This window comes from Scleropages formosus, chromosome 14 (assembly GCF_900964775.1).
Source record: "Scleropages formosus chromosome 14, fSclFor1.1, whole genome shotgun sequence".
In the NCBI taxonomy this organism is placed as follows: Eukaryota; Metazoa; Chordata; class Actinopteri; order Osteoglossiformes; family Osteoglossidae; genus Scleropages; species Scleropages formosus.
In genome coordinates, this window is record NC_041819.1 from 10861637 (window position 1) to 10888127 (window position 26491).

At 40.9% G+C, this 26491-nt stretch overlaps 2 protein-coding genes across 2 annotated transcripts; one reads left to right on the plus strand and one right to left on the minus strand.

Moving 5' to 3' along the window:
• Positions 1–10429: 10429 nt before the first annotated feature.
• On the minus strand, positions 10430–15454 carry rnaseh2b (ribonuclease H2, subunit B). Its single transcript, XM_018729294.2, has 11 exons — positions 15278–15454; positions 14777–14848; positions 13688–13795; positions 13398–13474; positions 13088–13202; positions 12875–12939; positions 12499–12604; positions 12162–12243; positions 11810–11855; positions 11511–11588; positions 10430–11047 (listed from the first exon to the last, which is right to left on the minus strand). The coding sequence occupies exons 1-11, from the start codon at positions 15339–15341 to the stop codon at positions 10940–10942; spliced, it is 921 nt and encodes a 306-aa protein (XP_018584810.1). The 5' UTR covers positions 15342–15454; the 3' UTR covers positions 10430–10939.
• Positions 15455–17196: 1742 nt separating this feature from the next.
• On the plus strand, positions 17197–18849 carry dleu7 (deleted in lymphocytic leukemia 7). Its single transcript, XM_029258206.1, has 2 exons — positions 17197–17542; positions 18646–18849. Exons 1-2 carry the CDS (start codon positions 17267–17269, stop codon positions 18847–18849), a joined length of 480 nt encoding a protein of 159 aa, XP_029114039.1. The 5' UTR covers positions 17197–17266.
• The last annotated feature ends 7642 nt before the right edge of the window (positions 18850–26491 follow it).

The following is a 26491-nucleotide window of genomic DNA, read 5'->3' on the forward strand; positions in this document are numbered from 1 at the left end:
ACAAACGATAGCCTTGCATAGCAGTTTTTATTACCCAGGTGAGACAGAATGGTGTGAAGTATGTGTAATATTGCATCTTCAGTGGCTCTGTTGTGGTGGTAGGCAAACTGCAGTGGGTCCAAAATGTCTGGGATGGTGTCCTTAATGTGTCCCAACACCAGCCTCTCAAAGCATTTAATTGCAATGGGGGTCAGTGCCACCAGGCGGTAGTGATTAAGGCACCTCACTTTGTTGTTCTTAGGAACAGGGATGATGGTGTTTTTGAAACAAGTGGGTACAGCTGAGCATTTTAAGGAGGTGTTAAATATGTCTGAAGACAGTAGCCAGTTGCTCACTGCATGTGTATACTCTTATACAACCCCTGGCAAAAATTATGGAATCACCACACTTTGAGCATGTTTACCCAACTTTTTTTACTTCATAGCAAATAAATCAGATGCAACACATTTTTGTGTAATAGCTGGACATTCTGGCTTTGAACATACCTCAAACAAATTAATGGCAATTTTCCAAATCGAGTAGAGGAAAATTATGGAATCAACAAAAAAGACAATCAATACTTTGTCGTTCCTCCTCGGGCTTTTATGATGGCCTGGATTCTTTGAGGCATTGACTTCACTAAGGAAAAACAATATTCATCAATCTGGTTCCATCTTTCTCGAATAGCCCTTAACAGATCAGCTTTGCAGAATGAAGCCTTGTCATGGACCAGGGTTCCCCCCCCCCCCCCCCAATTTTGACCATAAATTTTCAATCTGCTTGAGATCTGGACTGTTTGCTGGCCATGTCATTGAGTTGATATGCCTTTCCTGAAGAAAAGCTTTAACACTCTTTGCTCTGTGGAAAGTTTATCATCCTGAAAAATTACTTCATCACCAAACCTATTTCCTATTGATGCAATGAGAAGTGTCCAAAATCTCAATGTACACCTGGGCATTGACTGCTGAGGTCATGATTGCCATCTCACCTGGTCTTTTACTTGACATGCAACCCCATATCATAAATGACTGGGGAAATTTGATTTTCTTGAGGCAGTCATCTTTGTTTCATTAGAACAGCACCAGACAAAAGTTCCAGCATCATTGCCTTGGCCAATGCAGATTTGATTCATCACTGAATATCACTTTCATCCAGTCATCCACACTCCATGACTGCTTCTCTTTATAGCCCACTGTAACCTTGTTTTCTTCTGTTTAGGTGTTGTGCTGGTTTTCGTTTGACTCTTCTATATGTGAATCCCATTTCTTTCAGCCGATTTCTTACAGTTCCATCACAAACATTGACTCCAGTTTCCGCCCATTTGTTTGTTCATTTGTTTTGTTGTGCATTTTCTATTTTCAAGGCACTTTGCTTTGAGTTTTCTATCCTGATGCTTTGAAGTCTTCCTTGGTCTACCCGTATGTTTTGCTTTTATTACTGTCCCATTTAGTTTATACTTGCATCAAATTTTAGACCCAGCTGACTAGGAACAACCAACTTGTTTTGCCACGCTCTATGTTGGGTTTCCTTCTTGAAGTTATCCTTTCCATTGTTTCTATTGACAACTCTCTTGTTGGGGCCATGTTTCCTTTCACTTAAAGTCCAACAGCTTGTTAAGCTCACTAAGATCTTAACTGCAGACTAATTTTGCATTTTTTGACTTGTCTGTTTTTAAAAAATGCAAATACCAAGTGATTCCATAATTTTTTTTCTTGATTTGAAGAAAATTCCATTAAAATTTGTTTGAGGTACGTTTATTGAACCCAGAATATTCAGCTGTTAAACAAATTTTGTTTTTTTTGCTACAACATAAAAAAAAAAAAAAAAGCTGTGAGAACATCCTTAGTGTGGTGATTTCATAATTTTTTGCCAGGGGTTGTATATAAAATATTTAAAATGATCCTTATTTTCAGGAAGCAGACACATCCAGAGGCAACCATAAACAGGTTCCAAGGTTGCCATGACCCACCCAGAAAGAGTATTTAGCCCACTGAGATGACTGTGGCCTTGAGTAACTGGAGGCAATCTACCCAAAAAGCTTGGATGGAATATCTGTTAATGGCTCCTTTACACGTTACATACATTAAAGGTGTTTTGTGGAACTGAACACATTTTTATTTGGTGCTGCGTGTTCCCCTACCTGGAAAGTGGAAAATGAGTAGCTCTGAATGTTGCCATGGTGATTGCCATAGCTTTTAGCTCTCATCTTCCTGTGACTTTTTTGCTATAAAAGCATCTGGCCTTGTATCTTCCAGCAATACAAACTCAACATTGCTCTTTTCAAGGACTTCTGTCATTATGTTTTGAAAATTAAAGTGCGATGGAAGAGAGGTTTGTGTTTCATGCTGGCTGCACTGGAACTTTATCCTGGGAATGATGTATAATAAACTAATCAGTTTCCTTAATGTGTATATATTTGGAGTATATGTTGTAAAACATGTGGTGTAAAGTCATACTGAAACAATTTTTCATTTTTCTTACTGTTATATGATGGCCTTGTATCTTGTCATGCATGTTACTTTGGTTTTATCACATACTGTTTTTAGAGCCTTTTTGAGCATATTTAATCTTGGCTATGTATTGAATGCTCAATTTCCTAACAATGAGTTATGTGAAGTGTGAATTCAAACAGTTATTCAAAATCGATTTGAAGGAAAGACAGAACTTGAGGATTTTTTTTTTTTTTTTTTTTTTTTTTTTTTTTTTTTTTTGAGGGGTGTCTTTTTAATGAAAGGATAGAAATGAAACCATAGTGGCCCTATTTTTCTTTCAACTGCTTAGACCTGATAACATCTAGTGTTGTTCTTGATAACCTGTCAATCTCTCCTGCAGGGAGGGAAGAGGTCCCTGTCTGTCCTGTCCATAGATGTTTGGCATGTTGGGCTGTTAAGATATTTTACTTGTCTTTACTTTCATGATGATTATGGTTACTGTCTCTTTACTATGGAAAAAGCTGGGCTGTCACAATTTTATTCTAAATGCAAGATAGTCCTGTGCTGTGAGTCCTCTAAGTGCTGGCCAGGATACTTGCAAACAGTAGTACTGTGTGTGGGGTCTTCCCCCCCCCCCCCCCCCCACTGCTGGCCAGTCATGTCCAAACATCTCTGCCTGGTGGAAGTGCTGTCTTTCCATGTACTGTAAAATCTCATTGCTGTTCAGATTGAGTAGCCCACTCTACCATGGTTTCCTTCCCCAGAAATTCTCTTGGTGATGTACAGCATACAAAAGAATATGGCTGAGGTTAACACATGACTCGTCTGTCAGAACATCTTAATGAAATCTATACTGTGAGTGGGTTTGCAATAGTAACTTTTTGTCTGTGTCTATACGAAACTCTAATTCCTCCCAACCAGTTAAGCTAACTGGAAAAAGTGCACCCGCTTTATTGGCTGTTTCTCTAAGTCATACATAAACATGCAGAGTCATCCCTCTTCTACAGAATATGTAATCCTTGTGTGTTACAGCAACATTTGTTTTTAAGTCTCAAAAAAATCCAAGTCAGGTTTTAGGCAATGTATTGTATGAGGCCACCTGTTTCCATGGTGCACATGCTCAGCTGAGCAAAAAGAGAAAATAGATTGTGGAGGAAGTTTACTTGGTTGGATTGATCAGTATGTTATAACAGTGGATTACAACAAAAAGGTAAATGAGACTCAGATGGCTAAATAGCTTGATGTATATCATTATACAGTCTTATGTGTGGAACATCACTTTATATTAAAATTCTGAACTACACTGTAAATGGATGGTAGTGCAGCTTTCCTTTTTAAACTAGCCTGGTTTCAATGTATGCAAGGAGATATTGCATTGTTGCAGCACATGTTCCTCTTACTGAGGAATAATTCAAAGTGTAACGCATTATATTTGGCATATACAGTGGGCCCTCAGAACACAAACGAGTTTGAGGAAAAATATCGAACTCAAACCAATGCACCTTTCAGGCTAAAACCTGTTGGACGTGTGTGTGTGTGTGTGTGTGGGTGGGGGTGGGGTTCCCCCCCCGTAAAATGAAGGGTGCGTATGAGTCTTTCAAAACCCATAAATACATGAACTTTATTTATGCATTTAGCATCAGGTATGTATATACCGATGGTTTTAAATAGGCAAGCGGTTGGGGGTCTGGAAAGGATTAATCCAATTTACATTATTTCTTACGGGGGGGGGGAGAAAATGATTCAACTCAAATGCCCTTCTAGAACAAATTAAGTTTGAGTTCCAAGGTTCTACGGTATAGTTATGTGCAGTAACTTCAATCGTGCGCCTGATTGTGTTAGTCTTTCTCTCTTACTGGGCAGAGGCTCCTGTTGATTCACTGTAGTACATATTTATGTCAAATCACAGTATAATCTGCTGCATTTCTTGAGTGCTGGCTTTCATTTAATTGGATATTAAAACACTGAATTTAAGTTTTGCCTCCAGTATGACTGCTGCTGGGAATGGGCAGCACTCATCCCAGAAAGCCTCAACCAGCTTTCACCCCTCCCTGCTCCTATCACAATAGCAGTAGCGGCATGGACAGTTGACCTTGGCAGCCAGATGACCATCTGCTACTGTGTCAGAGGGACTACAAGGCCCTTTCAGTGCTGAAATGAGGATACACACAGCTCAGAACATTTGTGCATGAATCCCATAATATGGGATTGTTTGTGATATGACTGCCACTATATATTTAATTATGTGAAACTAGGCACATTTAATTTCACTGTAAAGGTTTTGGTTTAAGCTGGTCTTTGTGATTAAAAATGTAACAAGTGATTAAGAGATCTAGGCTCAGGAACTACAACCATATGAGTAAATTAAGTGATTGAACAAAATTGGATGTCTGGGCTGAGTTTTGCAATCTTTAAATGTTTGTCTACTGCAATTATACACCCCTTCTCCACTCCTGTGGCAGTGTCTGAACCCCGCAGCTCATCTCTCTAGCCCAACTCAAGGTCAGCACACAGCCATGTAAACACAAGGTCAGTCTTCTCAGGACATATAAAGGAGGAGAAGCAGAATGGCCTTGGAGCTCAGTGCTCTCCCCTATTGACTTAAAATGCAGCCAGATGTTTACTTCCTCTTAATGGCCTCACCAGCAAAGGCTAAGAGAGCTAGACGAAAATGTTGGCATGCGCTGGTGGTGGCTTCTACAAAAGTATGCAGGGTTTGTCCAGTACAACTTTCCTCTCTGTTTGCACAATGAACCAGTAGGTTGCTGTGTCTGGATCTGAGCGCTTTAGTTCATTTATTGGCTGCTGTGACTCACCAACACATGAATAAATGGCCTTGGCCATGTCCTTTCACAAAGACATTGCAATAAAAAGCAAAACTGACAAACTAATAGGTTGAATTCCTCCATCTAAAAGGCAAAACAAAAGTTGGGAGAATAGGATATGTAAAGGATTTCTACCTTTCATAAGAAAACGGGTTCCAAGTTATTTTGCTGCCACGACACACTTGGTGGAAACTCAGGGCTTTTTTTTTTTTTTTTTTTTTTAAAAAAAAAAAACAACCCTCATACCTGAGGAACAACATAAGGTATGAGTCATTGTCATCTAGACCTAAATTTTGTATGCTTTTATCAGCTGATATACCACTGCCTTTACAAAATATTTTTAAAAATGAATAGTATATTGAACTTTTGTGTAATATGACTTTTTTTTTTTTTTCTTTTCTTATTCTTGGTGTTTAAAGGAAAGGTATAGCAATGGTCTTTGAGGGAGGAAAAGATCTTTAACTGAATTGAAATGAAGAAATCAGTTGGCTGGAAGGTAGAGATGCAATTCCGGGGTTGTTTTACACTTTGCCGCTGTGTTAAACAACTTTGACCATGATTTTCATTTGCTCTCACTTCTAGTAAAGCTGAGTCCAGAGCCAGCAAAACTGAGCAGAGGAGATACTGCAGTACAACATTCTAATTGCTGTCCTTCGGATTTTTATATACAGACAGAACATGACTTTAGAAGAGGGGACTTTGATTTACTCATACCCCTTTTTTGTTGTGTTTTGGGTCAGATTTAACTGTACCACTTTATTACTATCAATCCTATAGGCATGGGTCAAAGTTTCAAAATTGAGAAAAAAGCTGAAAAAGCCTTGAAGGCATACACGCAAACGTTTTTAAAAAAAAAAAAAAAAACAGTGCACATAAGCATGCACATTAATGGGGGTGGGGGCTTACAACCCCCTTGAAGCTCACTGAAAGTGGAGAAGAGGGAACAGGATGTGTCTGACCTTGAAGTTAAACTTTTTTTTTTTTTTTTCCTCTCCCTCCTCCCATAAATCCTTGGAAAATTGTATTAATGGGGTCTGATGTATTGAATGGGCTTCAGAAATGTATAAATGATATTTTCATGTTCTACTCAGGTTAGCTTCCACTGAGCAGTAAATTTTCATCCAGTTGCTCCTGGTTTATCCTCCTGTTTTCCTTACATCGCTTTCTGCCCTAGACTCTTCATCTCAGATACAAGGTGCATAGCAGTGCCAAACGTGATATCAGCTTCCAGGTGAGTTCATCGGTGGGGTTTGAAAACATACACCTGCATTTAAATACTGCTTATCCATTCATCTACTCTAATCACTGAAATTTGACTTGGTGCAGGACATGCTACCCGGAATTCTCAATTTTCATATCTAGGAATAAAAAGTGAAGCTTACTGTGTCTTAGTGTTAAAACACATTTGCCCATCCCTGATCAATTACAGGCAATGATTGTCCAGTTGTTCAACCAGAGCACTTGAATTCATGCTGAACCTACAGCCCACGAGCTGTGAGATGTCAGCGCTACCCGCTGTGCCCCCATGCCACTCTGTAACAGGAGCAAATCAAAATTTATTCATTGTTCATTGCATTGCCCTTATGGTCACATGAAAAGATTAGCAAAACAGGTTTAATAGCTTTTGTTTCATTGAGAGTGAGAATGTGTGAATTATTTAAATATGAAAATGAGTATTAGTTCCTACAAAATTGCATGGGGTTTGTACAATAAAAATGTAAATCAGTTCAACATTTCCAGAATATTCTCGTATATAAATGTAGCCAGAAGACATGCACATTAATCTATCAGTGGAGAAAAAAAGTAGTACTATTTTGTGGGAAGGGCTACAACAAATAATCCATATTTCTTCCCATAATACATCATTAGAAACTTTTTAAAATGATAAACCTAAAAATATTCTATAAATTTTTTTATAGAATTAACTGGTCATGGGTGAGAGAGAATAAAATGATGGTGAGCATTGATAGCTTTCAAGGTTTGTAGTTCCCCCCCCCCGCTCTTGCTAGGGAGGCCTGCACTGTTCATTAATTTAAACAAGAAAGAGACACACCCCCACACCTCCACCCATCTGAAACTGCTTGTCCTGTACAGGGTCACGGGGAGCCGGAGCCTAACCCAGCAACAGAGGGCAAGAGGCTGGAGGGGGAGGGACACACCAAGGATGGGACACCAGTCAATCACCTGACACCCCAAGCGGGACTCAAACCCCAGACTCACCAGAGAGCAGGAGCTGGTCCAACTCACTGTGCCATCGTGCCGCCGTGCCCCCCCGCCACTAACACAGGAAAAAGTAACTGTTTTAAATGATCTTGGTCAAGGTGCTGTGGGTATTCCAGGGCTTAATTCACACTGGTGTTCAGCTCGTAAAGCATTCCACAGCCTGACTGCTGAGACAGATTTCTCCTTAGGTGAGAGAGGAGCCATGTTTTTTTATCAGGGTCCATTCAACTGGCCAGGGCTACAGGGCAAATGTGATCCTGAATGATCTGCTTACAATTGGTGTGGATAGATGCAAACAGAAAATTTTCACTCTTGGAGAACTAAGGGACTAGATAAACATATTTGCTTCATGAAGGTTTCATAAAGGTGGGCCCCTAGAAACTGGACATAATCTCCTAAAATAATTCTCCCCACCCTCCAATAAACTTCTGTGTGTAAATTTTTTTTTTTTTTTTTTGAGACTCATAATACTCCTGAAACTGAAAATATGGGCAACATAGTGTTTCTTTTCATATATTCATATAGCAGGGCTAGAAACTAAACAAGGGATTCTGCATTTATGTGCTCCAGAATGAGCTGTTGCTGTAAAAAGGGGTTAAGCTGTATAAAAACACATTTCAACTCAGTCCATAGCGCTTCTTTTAAATTAATCTCAGAACAGCAACATCCGAGTACAAAGTGAAACCATAATTCTGTTTGCAAATAAAAATGCATGGCATTAATACAGATGAAATATAGATGAATTATGACCTTGAATTTAGACAGCAGCAGTTTAGTATGATTTAATAAGCAGCCCTCGGCCATGTGAAATCCAAAACACATTTTCCTTCCTGTGAGTGTAAGTGATGATGAGTAAGGATCTTCTTTAATTAGCTTAGTACACAAGGCCGCAGTGGCTCCCAAGGCCTCCATGCCAACAAACGGCTGGAAAAAGCTTTGTCTCTGAAGTCCTGCAGCCCTACTTAATAATTCTGCTTCATTATGACTTTCTTCACCAATTTCGCACGGTTCTCTTTCTGGTTTAACAGCTGAGGACTTACAGCAGTGAATGTCCTCGCTTGTTTTTACCTCCCAGTTAATTATCTTGGTGGTGTGGCCTTGATACAAGGGCATTTTGACACTAAACAAGTAATGCTGCTTCAGGGCTTCATGGTACTCGTTCTCACAAGACATTAAAAATCTCATCTTTTTACAACGTAGACTTCACAAACCAAACTCGAGAGAGAGATGTGTCTGATGGGTTCTCTGGTGCTCTCTGTTGGTAGTCTAGACAAACTGAGTTATATACTACACCCCAATTAAATTGTCATGCTGTGCAAAAAACTCTTCTGAAACCTGTTATACTGCATTTTTCGGTTTTAAAATAGAAGGCAGCTTCATGTAAAAGTGGGATTAATTTTCTTGCTCTATTTTAACTCACGGATCTCCACATTATGATGGAACAAACTTTCATTTTATGTAACTGAATTTCTCCAACTTCACTTTTGCTACACCTTTTTCTTTTTCAAATGTGACTTGTTCATGAGCAGTTCTACTCTAACATTTTTAAACATTCATTTTTACTTAATGAGGCATTTACAGTTTATAGGTTGACAACAGTAAAATAGTTAAAATGAAAAGCTAATTGTCTAGAGACAATCATGAGTTGTCATTGTGTGTTCACATTATATATATATTTCTTCCATTCTTATTATTCAACATTGAACCACAAAGTGAATGCAAATATAGCATGAAAGTCCACCTTCCCCTACTTAAAAGTAGTGATTTTGCTGGAACTGAAAAATCTAAATTTTTCTCATAAGGACAGTGATATCAGATGTTGTTTTAAATATCACATGTATCTGAATGTTCAGTTTAGTAAACACAAAAAGCATGTTAAAGCAGTACGTCAAATGGGTTGTCCTTGTAGTGCCTTACGGGCTTGACAATAGTCAAACGTGCAGGGTTTGTCATGTGGATGAACTCAGAAAGCATGAGCAAAGTTTAGAGAAAAAGCTGTGTTATCAGATAGTGAGATAAAAATTCAATAATCAATCAACATGAATCGCACCTTTCTCAAAGTTAAATAGATGTTACACACATCAATAGGTCGCCCGTTATGAGATATTCTGGATGACGTTTATAAATGGAGCAAGAGAAGCTCCAGTTTTAGAATTACATAATCCAGTCTTCTGTGGTGTGTATGCCACACTCTGTGACTGAGTTTATAGCCATTTGTGTATTCTGAAATATTAACATTTATTTTGGACTCATTTAATATAGGTTTAACTTCCGGCATTTTGATCTGCTCTACTCTGCCACATGGTGAGTATCTGTTTCACATGAACTCTGAACTTTAGCCACAATGATTTATACCACATAAAGCAGAACTTCTTACTGGTGGTCTGTGAACAAATTTCTCATACTGATCTCTTAAATGAATATTTAAGATGCCAGTTTCAGCCCTCAAACTTCATTAATGTTTTTAAAGGCTTGGTAACATATTAAGGTATGAGGACAATTTATTTAAGCAAGTCTATTTCATATGTACTTTAGTCATATTATTTTGTTATGGAATTAATTATATTGTAATATGTGCTATACTTAATGTAACGCTAATGGTACAATCTCACATCTCGACATCAGTAGACGGCTGGTCAGAGTATTCAGTCCCTGATATTGGTCTCCCTGTTTTTAATTAAGGAATCCCTGACCTTCAAGAATAACTTGCAGAAATTTCTGGTACAGACAGTGAGAGAGAGACAGAGTAATAGTAACAATGGTGTCATTTACCTCTCTCTCATACACATCTATTCCTTCAGGGAACAAACTGTCATTTCAGTTAACTGAACTAGTAACCCATTATAAAGGTCAGTGTATTTTCGAATCAGACCTGTGGTCCGACAATTTTTAATATGTCATCTTACATTTAAAATTTAACAGTATATAGTGTGTACTGTTACACACACCAAGATGTGCAGCTAGAAAAATACTTTGTTATACGGTATAATGTCACTTCTTGAGGTGAAAATAAGGCAAAGTTGTGCATGCAATTTGCTTTCTTGTTTATCTTGTGCTTTTGAGCGCACCACACTTAATGTGTAACTTGCACACATAAACATAGTATGTTCAGTTGAGCTATATTATTAAAACTTTAAAAGTGGTGGAAACTACAGACTGCCTTTAAGATCAAGCCTGTGTTTTGTAGCATTCAAAGACCTAGGCTGTCTTTAGAAATACAACCCAAAATCTGAAACTACTGAAAATGTTCATTGTCAAATACTAGTAAGTGAATGGATGGGTGGATGAAATATTTTCAAATACTTTACAAATTGTCAAATAATACATGTTAAAAAATGCTTTTTAATGCAGGCAACAAAAAATTCAGAAATATAAACAAGTTGGCAGTCTGTTCTGAATATTGACAAGATTAAAAGGGTTTTTTTTTTTTTTTTTTTTTTAGTTTATTATCAAAAGCATACATTTATTAGTCCTCATCCCTTACTTCTCAGTCTTTGCTTTAGGGCTGAAGAACGCAGACATGATCTTCATCCCTGTTTTGTCCACTTTGGCCAGAGATTTCTGTGCAGCTGTCATCTTTTTTGGGGGCTGTTGGTACAAACACAGATAAAACACTCCATCACATTTCAGACACTATCAGCACAGAAACTTCTAACCTAAAGCATGTAATGCATATCCTACTTATTTAGAACTGATAAACTGAAGCATGCATTGTGTTAAACAGAAGAATTTTAATGCTTATGTGGTTCTAGACTACATTTTTTTAATCATATCAAACTTTTAAGAAAACATGTAAAGATCAGAAAGTCAACCTCTGACAACATACCACTTTTCAAACAGAAAATTCAGTACTATTGACAAAATTATGAATTAGCGTTCTCCTACAAAAAGCTTAATGTTAATTCATTCACAGCAAGCAATCAGATGTCCTCTTTCCAACAAGACATCTAAAATTCAAACGCGGGATTTTCTATTAAATTTTCCTCGCTGTGGGGTTTGACGTTACGTTTGTCCCTTTTTGTCCTTGACAGGACCAACCCCAGCAACTCACTTTTCTGGCGAAATCTGTACTGTTGAACTTGGTGTAGTCTTCCCCGGCCTCCACTGGTTTGTCTGACACTTTTCGCTTCTGCCGAACATGAGATTTAGGTGCGCCTCCATCAGTGGAACACATCAGGAGAAAAGGGCTACCATATCTACGGCAGTCTTCACGGTTCATTAGCGACACATACGCACCTACTGGTTACTACTATCCACAAGAAACGGATATAGAAAGGTCCTGAAAATTAAATCAAACGTCTCAGGCTGATTTTTACCTGGTAGCAAAGAGCAAAGACATTCATATCATACCTTAGACGGAGGTTCTGCCTCATTTGGACTCAAAACCTCTGGCAACCTTGAAATGTAAAAGTGAATTCTCGTTAATTTTCAGAACCGCTTGTCCCTTACGGGGTCACGGGGAACCGGAGCCTACCCGGCAACACAGGGCGTAAGGCCGGAGGGGGAAGGGGACACACCCAGGACGGGACGCCAGTCCGCCGCAAGGCACCCCAAGCGGGACTCGAACCCCAGACCCACCGGAGAGCAGGACTGCGGTCCAACCCACTGCGCCACCGCACCCCCAAATTCTCGTTAATTTAAAGTGAAATTATTTATTCCACATCACATGCAAAGGCATACTCTGATGGAAACCAACACATACTGTAAATGTTTGAGGAGGTCTTTGCTCAAGTCTTCACTGATGTATTCTGATATTAATCCATGGGCATATCGCAGGTAATCCTCTACAAAAAGACAAGCCACAGTTAAAAGCACAGAATCTTTTACAATTTACAAAAGGCCAAACTATGTATTTATAAAAGTGTTTCCATAGCGTAAGTGGTCTTCGTGTAATGTTTTCAAATGTATTTCAGATTTCCAGATTAAATCCAATAGGAGAAACGGTAGCTCTAACTTTGAGGAAGGCATTTCCACGTTTGCAGAAGTCTGTAGTCAAACACGGCACTGAGCAGACATGCTCAAGCGAGGTGTGCTCATACCTTCGCAAAAATCACATTCTTGATTCACCCGGATGTATGTTGTTGATTTCACACCTCCTCCGACTGATATGTTACTATTTTTAAGAGCTTTCACAGTTTTATCCACCTAGGGAGAAGAGGAGTTACTTGAGTAATGCACACCAACAAAAAAGTGGGATCAGAAAAATTAAATGCATTTAACAATCGCATGTGTTTCTAAAGCTCTCGCTACATTTCCCATGTTGTGCTGGAGAAAGGCATCTGCTGAATAAATATGAATGTAAAGATGACCTTGACATTTATAACAAAAGCATTTTAAATTATTTACAGATGAATAAATTTGCTTTCAGGATAGCCTCTGGATATTACAATAATGAAATAAGTTTGAATTACAGACCTTTTTCTTCAACCACTCCATTGTTTTCTCCTGGCTGTATCTATAGAACTTCTGACCTGCAACTTCTTGAAATGAAAAACAGATATAGTTGTAATTCTGTAATATAATTAATGATAAAACAGAAACTTCTACTATAAATAACAAATTAAGATTCCATCCATATAAATGTCTGACATTTTAAATAAAAAAAAAAATACAAAGTGTTTGACATACCTTTTTCCTCAGCAACAAGGCCAAGTGAGGCTTTTGTCTCCTTACAGTTCAACAGCCTAGAGCATACTGGGAAATCTTCATCTATCACCATCTGCTGCAAAAGTTGAAATTTTCCCTGTAGAATGCAATTGATAACAGCACTGTAAGAAGAAAAAAGTACTAAAGGACAGACCGATAAACTTCTAAAACAAAGTACAAATAATCATCAGGAGCAGCAAAGAACTACTGTGAAAATCTGTACATCTTGGGGCATGGGCTCTGGAAAATCAGAGCATGTGGTGAAGAAGCGGCTATGCGTGCCCAAACTCACCTCTTTTGCTACTTTTATCAAGTAGGGCAGAAGATGATAGAGAGGGTCCACTGGAGTAATGTACAGAAGTCTTCCATCTACACGAGAAATATAAGGCAATGGGGGTAACATTATATTCTGCCAAGGCTCTCTGCTAGAAGCCACTGTGACCTGTATGAGAGAGCCGGTTTCACTTTCGATCTTTATATCCCTCGACATATTTAATCAGAAAGTTCCTATGAAGGTAACACTCAGAACAACTTGTTGCAGCGATCAAGGCATAATGGAAAATGGCTGTGTGGATACATTACCTCTATGTACGGTCTGGCCGATGAACCAAGAGTGGCAGTCCTCATTAAATGCTTTTACCTCATAGAGATGTGCATCATCACTCCCAAACATGTACAGTGAGGCAACACCTGGAGAAAGAGCAAACAGCAGTTTTCACAGAATTCCTCACTGAAACACAGTTTAAGAACTGTTGGCCAAAACCTTTTATGGCAGTTAAAACACAAAAAAATAGGTGACACCTGCAGTAAAATGCAGACAGAAACTGAAATACCTTAAAATGTGTAAAAATCACATCTTTCAGTGAAGTAATGGATAGTAGGTCTATCTCCCACAAGACACAGGAAAATATTCCTGATGTGGATCGGTGTGATATAAACCACTGACAACCTGAATAATTTTGCATGGTGTTCTCCATTTCCTGAGATTTAAGACTGTCTGGCCAACCTTTAAAGGTAGGACAAAAAGTGAAGATGCATCAAAAGTTTTGACATACTGTACCAGTTCACACTTTGTACAAAAAGCACACTAGTACCAAAGAGTGAACTGATGTTCTGTGGAGGAAGACACTACATCAACTACATTTAAAATTTATCTAACCCTCTCATGTAATTGGCGCTGGATTTGTACCTCCATCATTATTGCTTTCGTACCAGTTTCAAGGTATGTAACAATTACTGTAACTGGGGAAAGTTCTACTTTAATGATGCCATCTGTACATTTTGGTAGCCAGTGAACACAGTAGTTGCACCTGGTAACGACAAACGCATCTTCTCCCTGCCATAGAAAACATCTTTTTCATGCAGAACTGATAAGTACTACAGATTTCCCCCCCCCCCCCCCAAAGCACCGTTTCTAAGAGACTATTGTATTGTTGACAAAACGCTATAAGAACATGAACACACACTTCTTTTTTTTGTAACCTTTAATTTACACTTAGCACGCGTCCCACTGCAGCGTCCCGGTGTCCTGAGATCATAAACATGGAGTTTAGAAGTGTCTGTATTGCCACGCTGCTGCGATTCACTTTCCAGTCCGCAGAGAAACGCGTGGCCGCGTTATATTATCGCCACGCCCCCCGCGCTGGGATCCGGTTGCCATGGTTACTGTACCTGTGCACGGGTTCCTGAGTTGCACCAAAAGCGGGTCTCCGTCCTTCCGCCGGGGCGCTTCAACGGCCGAGTCTGCGAGCACATTTCCACTTATTAATATTAATGTCAAAGCACGTTTATTTCAGCTGTCAGCATGACTCACACAGCAATAATCTAAATATTGAACTTTATTCGTTATTGCTGCCATTGTTTGGTGTGAGGAACTGTCTGCTGCTCCTGGGCCCACAAATGAAACGGAGCTGCTTCTCTCAGTCACTACTTTACTTTTCACTATCGAAGCAAGCGAAGGGACAGCGTGCGTTTACTGCATTAATTTAAAAAGAAGGCTTTAACATTAAACGTAAACTGAATTTCATTCCACACACTGTGGTTTTTAATTTTACCAGTGAAAACACACAGGAAAGTCCCGCGGTCCGAGCAGTTGTGTGTAATCGTATAGTAATGATGAGTGTGTGGCAGACCCGCAAACACACACAGGAGAGCAGGTCGCAGTTCGCCTACCTGCAGCCACAACCACCCATGTGTCATTGTGCGTGTTTGGGCTGCGCTTCTTCTTATGGCTCATTTTGTGCCAATAAAACACAACGTATGCGCAGTGTTTGCAGATCTTTGGCTGTGGCCGCCGACTCCTTCCGTTTTCACCGCCCGGAAGAGGCGCTCAACGGAGCACCAGCGGCTCCGTTCGGATGAAAATGGCGGTAAAATGGGCTGTACCATTGGGAGGACCGCTTCCTACACATCCTTGAGTGCGCACACGCTCGGCCGGCTTGGATGGCGGCGTTCAGTACAATAGAAGCGCACAAGAGTTTCGCAGAAATTTTCATTTTGCACCAAAAAGGTCATTTTTTCTGCAATGTAACCTCTTCATAACACCCCTAAGCAATGGCGGGTTCGATGACGTCATAATATAATAGGTTTCTGTGACGTATTCTTAAAGGGGCATGAGGTCAGGTCTGGAGTAGCTTCTGGGACAAGTGGGGTTTGTTGTAACCCTTTTGAAAGTCCTTGTATAATGTTTTCAGTATTATGTCGGACTGAAGGACAAAGGATTACTTTAAAACCAATGTTGTGAAATGACTGTTGATAACATTGCATAAACCGTTCAAAATATATGATTACGTAAAACTTTTCTGGTTTAATCATGTTAATTTTATCTGGAGTTGCCAAAAAAAGCACCGAGTCACACACAGCTTAAGTTTTCCCAAAACTAAAAGTATGTTGCATGTTGCTTCAGATGCCTCTGTTCTTTTTTTTGTAATTGCATGAGGAACTATACACTTCCTTCGCCTATGTGTTAATAATAGGTGTGAAATTTGACTGAACTGCAGTTTTTTTACTGACTTTTCTTTTTACTACTTGTTGCATGGTTTGCTTAGTTGTACAGAGCAGAAGTGCTCGCAGGATCACAAGGTAAAAATCAGATGACAGTCTCAGTCTGAACTGTTGTGCTGCAGTTCCCACATTATCGAATTAAACTAGACACAAATCACTGGCATAAAGAAATCGAATTTAAAACTGGCATCTTATATACAGTAAGATCAAGCTATCAGGAATAATAAAACTGGGTTGGTAACACAGAGAAACTGTAAGGAAATTAATGACGGAAAACGAACCTGGTTGGCAAACAGTCCCAAGACAATTTGTATCACCATACTTTCAATTTCTACTATGTTCAATATGAAATAGGGGTAAAAACGATGCTATTGGTTCTTGACAGAAGCATCTTTTTAAAATTACTCAGCATTTGATTTGTAATTATTTAGCATTCCTCTAATACGCTGTTTATGAACTTGTCCTGAAGCGAAAGTTACAAAAATACGCTCCCTCAGGTCAGGATCATCGATCCGGGTCGCTGTAACTGCCTTCATGCAAATTTATCTTGAGTATTTCCACTATAATGTAGTTTTGTGATATTTCTCAAAGTATCTCACTGATATATTATTATTAGCCCTATTATTATTATCTCACAAGGTGCCTGCAAAAGAGCAATGTAGCCTATAAATATGATTTTAACAAACGCAGATTAGATACGAAAACTTTGACATCCTTTTCGTGACCACTCGTGACGTGAAAGGTGTTTTTTACTGCTTACTAATTACATTTGGCAGTTATGAAAATGGCTTGCTATTATTAATAAAGAGTTATTGTTTATATTTAACATCATCTTTCCTGTCGTTAAACCGCGAGACAAGCGGTTTCGGACAGTGTGTGTGTGTGTTGTCGTTACTTCGGCAGTGCCGTATATCTGAATTTCGTTCTCTGAACAGAAACAAACCTTGAGTTCAGCAGTGAATGTTTCAGAGAAGTGTTTGCTGCGCTCATTCGGCTCCTTCCCGGCATCAGCAGACAAGAAGAAGTGTCGTGACTCGTGAGACACGGTGACCGTGTCACGCAGCCACACGTTTTTTTTTTTCGTCTACATATTTACTTATTTAATTATTTATTTTAACTTGTGTCCTGTATTCGCTTCACAACAGTACCAGTGTGAGAATGTCCGCGTCCGCTTCGCTGCACAGGTCTATGGAGCTGCAGCTGGAGGTCCTGCGCGAGCTCCGGCGCGCGCTGCAGCGCTCAGAGCGCGCGGAGAGCCGCCCGCTAGGACCCCGCGGCCCCTGCGACGCGGAGCGGCGTGTCCTCACCATCGCTCAGAGAGCCCGTGCGAGCATACTGTCTAGGCTGCTGGAGATACTGGGTGAGCTGCTGTCCCTGGAGAAGGAGCTGTTATCCGCTGAGCCGCGCCGTCGCACGGATTCCCTGCGCCTCAAGGTAAGTACATTTAACTGAATTAAGGCTGAAGTAAGAATCCATTGGAATAAGGATAAGTAAGACTGAAGTAAGGATCCACTGGAGTAAGGATAAGTAAGACTGAAGTAAGGATCCATTGGAATAAGGATAAGTAAGACTGAAGTAAGGATCCATTGGAATAAGGGTAAGTAAGACTGAAGTAAGGATCCATAAGGATAAGTAAGACTGAAGTAAGGATCCATTGGAATAAGGGTAAGTAAGACTGAAGTAAGGATCCATAAGGATAAGTAAGACTGAAGTAAGGCTTCTCTTAAAACTTACTTGCGTTTACTTTTACTCACTTAGCTGACACTTTTCTCCATCCATGTCCACAGTTACAGAACCTATGATACTATGTTTACCCATTTAGACAGCTGGCTAACTTCACTGGAGCAATTTAGGGAAAGCACTGTAGCGGATGGTGCGAAGAAGGATGAGCCACTGCACACATATAGGTGCAAACACAAGGAAACAATGCTCTCTGTGCCAAGGACTCCTTTTCCTCAAAGGCCTGCACCTAAAGCCACCCTTCCCCGCCTACTTATCCCTGCTCAAGCCCTCCTTTTCTTTCTTTCTCACATTGTCCACAGACACTGACCTTGTTACATTCCCTGTGAGTCCTCACAGTGGTTGAACAGAATTCCATTTTACCCACAATCCAACTATTTACAATAAACTCATTTTCCCACTCAAACATGACACTCCCCAGTAACACTGGCCAGTTACACTAGCTTTCTCTAAGGCTACTACAGCAACAGACAGGATTTGAACCAGCAACTTTCAAATCCAAATGCAGCAACTCTGACCACTACGCTGCCAGCTGTCCTGCTTACAGAGGGAGATGGTAGAATTGCAATGCTTTACTCGTTTCTGCAGCAGGCTACTCTTTCGGCACCAGGTCAGGGTAAGACCCTTGATGTACGGTGCTACAGCAGGAGTGGGACTGGAACCTGGGATCTCGAAAGTGCAGTGACAGCACTAACCAGGATATTAGCACGCGCTGTCCCCGCCACTGAAACACCTGTCCCTCCTCCTCATTTGTACATCCTCTTGTCTCTATCTCCCATCTTTGTTCCACATATCAGGACAGCATTGAGCTGAAGAACATCTCCCTGCGTTTGGCCTTCAGGGATCTGGGCTCTCAGTGTCACAGAGACTTAAAAGAACTGAGGGACTGCCTGAAGTGCATCGTGGTCAGCCTTGTTTCTTCTCAGAATGACCAAAACCACAAACTCTGTCTGCTCACAGAGAAGCTCAGACAGATCATCACCACGTTTCCTGACTTCTGAGGGGCCAAAATATGTCTTTCCTAGTGAAAACACAACTCACACAATCATACTCTGCATGTACCAAAGAGATTTATACATACTGACATGTGTATATTTAAAATGTATGTAATTATGTATAAATTAGATTTATGTATACAAATTAATATATATACATACAGTATGTATAGTGCTAAAGTGAGCCAGTTTGGAACCTATCAGAAATCAAAATCATACCAAGGAACCAATCTAAAAAAACAACTTTTTCATAACGGTGTGTGTGTTTGGCTATAGACTAGCACAGTTGTTCATACTCTTGCATAGATGAAAGAATATTTGTTTACTAAGGAGCGATAACACTTTGGTGTTATTAATAGATAATAGATATTGTCCCCATATCTGTCAGAGTAGATCTGCTTGATTAGCTACCAAAAATGGCATTTGGCTTGTACATCATGGTTTATTGTATCACAAAATTTGTTTATTTCACTTTATGTATCTAACTGTCTGAAGTATTTGGTGTAAAAGAAGAGTGTTCATTTTCCTTCCTACTATGTCTTTATGTGCTTAAGAACTCAAAATCTTTTGAATCCATTAGTCCATTTTACTGTGAACTGAACAATGTGAAGGAGTATCTGATATACACACATATTTTGCACATATTTATCTAAGGGATACGCCCCTGAATAGCTGCTTTTGTATCTGGCAGTTCACAATTATTGGACATAATAAGTTTTGGGCAATCTCCACAGCAAAAGACGAAGGAGGGACACATTCACAGCGGTGCTGCTGGACCAGGACGTACCTTTTGCAATATTCCTTTGCTTTTATAAAGACTGCAAATATGAGGCAGAAAAATGAAGAAGAAAAAAAGATGGTGTGCTTCCTTTCAAATGAAGCATTTCTTTCCTTTTCACAATTATATTTACATTTATTTATTTAACAGATGATTTTCTCCAAAGCAACTTCCAATGAACTCTATGTGGTGTTGTGACCCCACACACCTTATTCACCAAGGTGATTTACACTGCTAGTGTACACTACTTACAATGTGTCACTCATCCATACATCACGAGACTTCAGGGTTTTTTTTGTTAGATGAAATGTGGCTTTTTTTTGGACCAATTTGTGCTGTACATTTGGTCTTTTAAATACACTGTGAATTAGCCTGTCCTGCGCTGTGCGGCTTTAATTTGTGTCCGGTGATGTGTTACAATGTTCCCTTTTTCTGCTAATAGAGGAATCAACAGTGTAGCAGTTTCACTGTGTACCTTTAAGTGCCACTAGGGGGCGAACACGAGCCTGTGTGTGAAACCCCCCTGGTCGCAAAAGACAGACTAGAATTTTAAAGCTGCTGGGTTTTCAGAGGGCCACTGAATTGTTGCAAAATGTCTAAATTGACATTAGACCACTTCAGTATAACATGATGATTCTTTCATGAAACAACACGTGTGTGTAGACCCCACTTTTGAACCTGTATTCAGTAAAATCCCGGTGAAGAAATTAAAGTTTGACCTTTTTATGATGTCTGTATTTGTGACAGCATGTGTGTGTTTATAGACCTTGCAGTGTTGCAATAAGATGATTCAAATTCAAGTCCAAGTTGAGTTTCAGGTCATCTAACCTCATCTGACTCAATTTACATGTGAGTGGTGCACAAGTTCAAATCGAAGGTGCTTAAGTTCAAGTCGGAGTCCCTGTCCATGTCATTACATTTACATTTTTTTTGCATTTATTCATTTGTCTGATGCATTTCTCTAAAAGAAACATACACTGTTAAGCTACATACAATTCTTTACTCATTAATACAGCTAAATAATTTTCCTGGGACAATTTAGAGTAAGTACCTTGCTCCAAGGGTGCTACAGTGGGATTTGAAAAACATTTTAAATACTGACATCACCGGGCTTTTCTGAAAGTGCTGCGACTTACAACCAAGACACCAAATGCAGAAAAGAAAGATTTTTGCATGTAAAAAAACTTGAAAAATGTTACTGTTAATGTGAAAACCTGTTGATGGAAAAACCATTTTTTTTAACTTTAAATGTTTGTGTCATATTACCTGAGGAGCATTTTTTGCACTTTAAAAATAAACTGCCTCCGTGTCATTAAAGATCCAGCCCGAGAGCAGCGGTCAGTCGTGAATAACGTGACTTGAGCAGGACTGGGGACTCCGCTCGGCCTCCTGAAGAAGGAAGGAAGGGTCACACGGCAGTTCCCCACATTTAGGACAGGGGGCTCTCAGCTCTCAGAAATGTCCCCGTAGTGCTCACCCTGGAACCCGGGGCACAAGGGCATTGCGGGTCACACTTCAGCTGCGCTCAAATTGCTACAAATGCAACAGAATTTGTGACGGCTGCTCATATCTGAAAGGGGGTTAAAGCTGTGAAATGTGGGTATTTCAGTGTCTCTGTGGACAGAAATTCCCCCATTTTCTGAGCTGTAATACACACACACACATTTTCAGAATCGCTTGTCCCAGACGGGGTCGCGGGGAACCGGAGCCTACCCGGTAACACAGGGCGTAAGGCCAGAGGGGGAGGGGACACACCCAGGACAGGACACCAGTCCGCCGCAAGGCACCCCAAGCGGGACTCGAACCCCAGACCCACTGGAGAGCAGGACCCGGTCCAACCCACTGCGCCACCGCACCCCCATTGAGCTGTAATATATTACAGTAATTAGGAGCTCCATACCTAATTAGGTAAGTAAGTGAACATCTTTGAAAGGTTGACTTGACATTACGTTGGAAGACATAAAGAGCCTCGTATTCAAGTTATCCTGCCAGAAAGGACGTAGACATACAGGACCGGTTTCCTGCCCACACTCTCCCAGAGGGGTATTTTACATCTGTTTTAAAGGCACTCAGACAAGAGCTTCTATCCGCTGAGCCGAGCTCTGGCCTCGGCAGTCCAGCGGCGCACTGACACACGCATTTGAACCATAGTGTGTCACGCAGAACCTGGGAGTCCGTTGGTCCCCCGATAGCCCAACCTGTAATAGTTGCTCACCTGTAATAGTGTTCCAGTAAAAGTCGTCTCTGAGCCCTCGGGGTCACTCGCATGTCATCAGAAATATTCTCAAAGGTGTATTGGAAAAGAGATAAATCAGCACGTTCAACAAAGAACGAATGCTTTATTTTGCCAATCTGCTGATGTCGGAAAACCCTGACAGAACCCGAACCTATACGTTAGCCGGAGACAGAAAAAAAAAAAAAAAAAAAAACTGCGAGCACATTTTGCCTATGAGCAAGGGCTTTCTTCAGAGTTTTTTAGAGGTGGATTCTAGAAACAAATTCTTGTTTCACTTTAGATTTGGAATCATGTCGAAAGTATCGGTTGTTAGCATTTCAGTAATTGAGTAACTGAAATGTCTCGCTATGTCCTTTCTGGCGTCCCTGAGCAACGTCAGACCGCGCAGTCCCAGAGACGTTGTCCAGCGGCCTTTTTTGTCTTACGGCCCCCGAAACCAGATGTATGAGTCAGGTCCCACCTTGTGTGTGGATTTGCTGAAGTCGGGGTCCGAGCGCCGGGGGGGTCCGGCGCGGTCGGCCTTAAGATATCTGCCCTGTCTTGGATCTTTTTTTTTCCCACCCACTTAAACAATCGTCCACCAGACATCACCTCAGTGAGCGAGACGGTTCTCATGATGACTCGCTGGTGCCGGCAGACTGGAACCTCTAACAAACGCAATACATAGAAATATGTCTACCAGTGCAGTGTGGACACTTCCTGTGTGAGTGGCGGGGAAAGCAGTCGGGAAGTCTGGGAGTGTCCGGCATTCTTTCCCGGTCCTGTGATGTCTGTTCAGATCCACCTCCTTTTCGTCCCAATCTCATCTGGCTCGACTCCACGGGACAGACTCATCGCGGCGCAACCCGGGGGTCCATGGGGTGATGTGTGATTCATCGCTAAATCTGTTAGAGGACCAATCAGTTGTGTCACGCTCTGAAGATCTGCTCCCTTCACGCTATTTTCCACTCGAGGGCAACCACAAAGCCCGCTGTATTTTCCATATTAATTACCCAAACTGCCTGAAACGAAGGCTCAGTGTTTTAAGGCAAAAGTTTCGCTTTTAGCTGTTCTGTTCGCCCTTCCGACACGCAGGCCCACGCTGTCAGTCAAAGTAATTGTAAAAGACAAAAAATCAGAACGGTTGCTGCTTTACTCACAGTGTCACATTATTCCAGGCACCATGTACTGCTGCACTCGGGATAAGGTGCAAAGGCATTACCTTTCATAGCCAGGATGTGCCAGTTGTATAAGAGTTTTACGTATAATGAGCCTTGAACCTCTTGTCAAGAAATTGGGTTTCGGCGTAGACGGCAAAATGTTCTTTCTAGGAATGACTGAACAGGATGTTAGTTTGTGGCTTGTTCTGAAAGGCGTACGCTGACTGAGATGCGCGTAACTGTCGAGTGTGAGCGATGTTTCCTTGACATGGATTGCTCAGCGTTGCACTTATCTGGTCGAGCCAACATGTCAGGCCGAGCAGGGCCAGAAGCACAAGTGGAGGCAGAGAAAGGGAGTTATCTCTGTGTAACTGGGCCACGGTGGACACAGATAAGGGTGACGCCAATCACTCAGCGGCTTCCTTTGAGCGGCCGTTGCGTCGTGGGCCGTCGTCCCGCGGGACTGCGCAGAATGAGCCGGGCCATTCGGTCCGTGCGGTTCCTGATGTTCCCAGTCCTGCCTTCTTGTCTTTTTTCCCTTTCGTTATTTCTGAGAATGACGCATGGCAAATTTGACTGAAAACCGATCGTCTGGCCGAACTAGGGCGCCGCGCACGTAAGGCGAAAGCAAACACATTTGTAAGTACCTGCTGCTCGGGGGTCAGCTCGTCCAGATCTCGTGACAGGACAGGGAGTCTCAATGCGTGTATTTCTATTCAGCGCTGACGATACATGTTCAGCCAAAGCCTTTTTTGTTCCTTGCTCAAACAATGCATCCCCCGTGACCTCGGCATTGTGCCGATTAACAATAGAGGTCAGGTCAGTGGGCATGGGTTCACATGAAGTCTCTCCATTTAATCCCATCATGTTAATGAGACACTTGGGGGTAAGTTGCAAAGGGGCAGGTGCTTAGTTTTTGAGATTTTCTCCCATGGGTGATTTGAAAATGCGACATGCATTTTGTTCCTAAACTCCTAGCAACATTAGCATTATGTTGGATGGCATTATAAGTACCACGGTTCAGTGGTTGGTCCAGTACAATAGTGTCCGATAAGCTACGCGCCAACAAAGATGAATGGTCAAACATGGTGTTTCTCATCGCACGGCTCCTCAACAACACTATGGTGTTTGGATATTGTTAAGGGATTTTGCAGTCATCAGCAGCCCCAACGTTGTGTACCTCCACTCTCTTTCCATGTGCTTTTGGCGGAGAAAACATATCATGCGTACGGGGTCACGGTAATAACCTCACAGTGCCTATAAGCCAACACATTCTGACAAGTAAATGCATTTCAGTGTCTCATTATTCACTTGTCCAGATGTTTTGAAAGGTGATGTCATGGTTCAGATGTCAGCATCACCCTGTGGTCGTCATGGTGTCACACACAGAAAACATAAGGCCAAATACTGAAGGGGGGGGGGGTCTGACGGACACGAACTGAAGGCTGCCCATCCACCCTGTGTGAACGCTCTGACTTTGTGAGGAGGAATGAACAACTCCCACGGAAAGTGAAGCACGCAACTGATTCAGGGGTCTGACCGTCCCTCGTGCTGACCTTCAAATTACACTTCTGTCTGTGCGGTATATTTCTTTCTGTCTGAACCAACAGACTATTAGAGTAACTGAGCAATGAGTCAGATCCCTGATACATTTTTGTCCTGACTAAAGATACTTGAGAAACTCACATGTCATTATAGGGACTTTTTAAAACTGCTAATGTGAATAGAGTCCAAAGGTGCGTCTTTTAAGTTATTTTGCAAACTAAATCTTCTTTTAAATCCGAGCTAAAATGGAAAGACAATGGATATCACTGCTACTGCAATGCCCTTAAAGACATTGGCTCCTCGTGATATGAATGCCTGAGCTATGAATTTTTCGACATACAGTCATTTTATCCGTTATATTTATTTATTTTTAACTGCCGGTTTTTCACTTACCTGTTAGAAAAGTACTGTCCTGTGGAGCAAAAGCAACATGCATTTCCACAGCAAGCTGTTTGCTGGTAGTGAAGAGCAGGCAAGCAGAAGAGGAGTGCAATGCTGCCTTCATTCAGCTGTCTGCGCTGTATGCGGGTGGAATCTGGTGAGTGTTAACAAGGTGAGAAACGTTACACGTTTACGGGATGGATGAATTGGTCAGAAATGTGAAATTTTATTACATTGGATATATTTTATATATAATTTGACCCACTTATAATGACAATTCACCGAAGAGGGTGACTTAATGGAACAAATTAACCCCATTATTATATGAAGGACTCTGCATTTAAACTAATAACACAAATTGTTTGAATTTCCTCAAACTTAAGCTGCTCAAATGCACTGCCTCAGTGATTAGCCCAATGGATACTGGCATATGAATAATTTACTGTCCATTTAAAATAACCCAAAAAAAAAATCAGGAAAACTTCTGGAAAAATCAATGTCCATAAAAAGTAATTGTGGTCATGACTGTAAAATTAATAGTTACTTATTTATAATTTATTTCTAACCAGTAAAGAGCAGCAGGTAGTGATTAGAGACACCATGTTCCACTCAATCTGTTTTGAATCCTGCTCATACTGTAGGACCCTTGAGAAAGATATATACCCTGAATTGCTCCAGGATTTATTTATTTTTTTATTTATTTATCGTATGATCAAAAACAGATCTTCAGCAACATAGGGCAAGCTTTAAGTTGTAAAATTGCCTTCATGTAGCCAAAATTTAACATCTGTATCATCAATGTTCATTAAATCCACTAGTTTGGGCAAGTACGTGGGGCAGTAATCCAGCAGATGTTTTGCAGTTTGTTACTGCTCTCCACATGGGCATCCAGGGCTGTCCGCTAGTCCCATTTTGTACATGTGTGCCCTGATTTAACCTGTTGCGAACATGAGAAAATAATTACAAGTAACTTATTATTGCAAGCAGTGAGAAAAGCATTAGCTGAATGAATTACTACCCTTAATGAACGTACTATTTCACTTTTGATTTATATTTACCTTTATAAATGGTTATGACTAGTTGAGACTGCAATGTGAGAAAGAGGAAGTAGGAAGTATGTACTCCTCAGCTGGCATTCTGCACTGCTGGGTGCTAGGCTCCTTATTCTCCTCATCTTCTGTACATCGCTTCCTTTGGACCTGTCATTGCCTCTCGCAGAGACTCACTGCTAAGCAGATGATGCAGCTTCCTCTCTTTAACCCCAACAACCACAAAAGTATCCTCTTGCATCACAGTTTACCTCTAAGGCATCTTCATTTGGATGAGTTATCAACATCTACAACGCAAACTTTGCAGAACAAAGATCTCCTTCTATCTCCCAGCAGGTCCATCCACCTGTCAGGAACTCTCTGTCAAGGTAGACATCCACTTCATTGCTCAAGAGAATAAGAAAAACAGTCAAGGAACCAGGAGCCCTGAACTAGTTCTGGATGCTGATTTTACTCTTTCACCTTCTTTGGTAAATGCTAGGGTCTGCCTTGCTGGCTGGCACATTCTACTAGCTGCTAT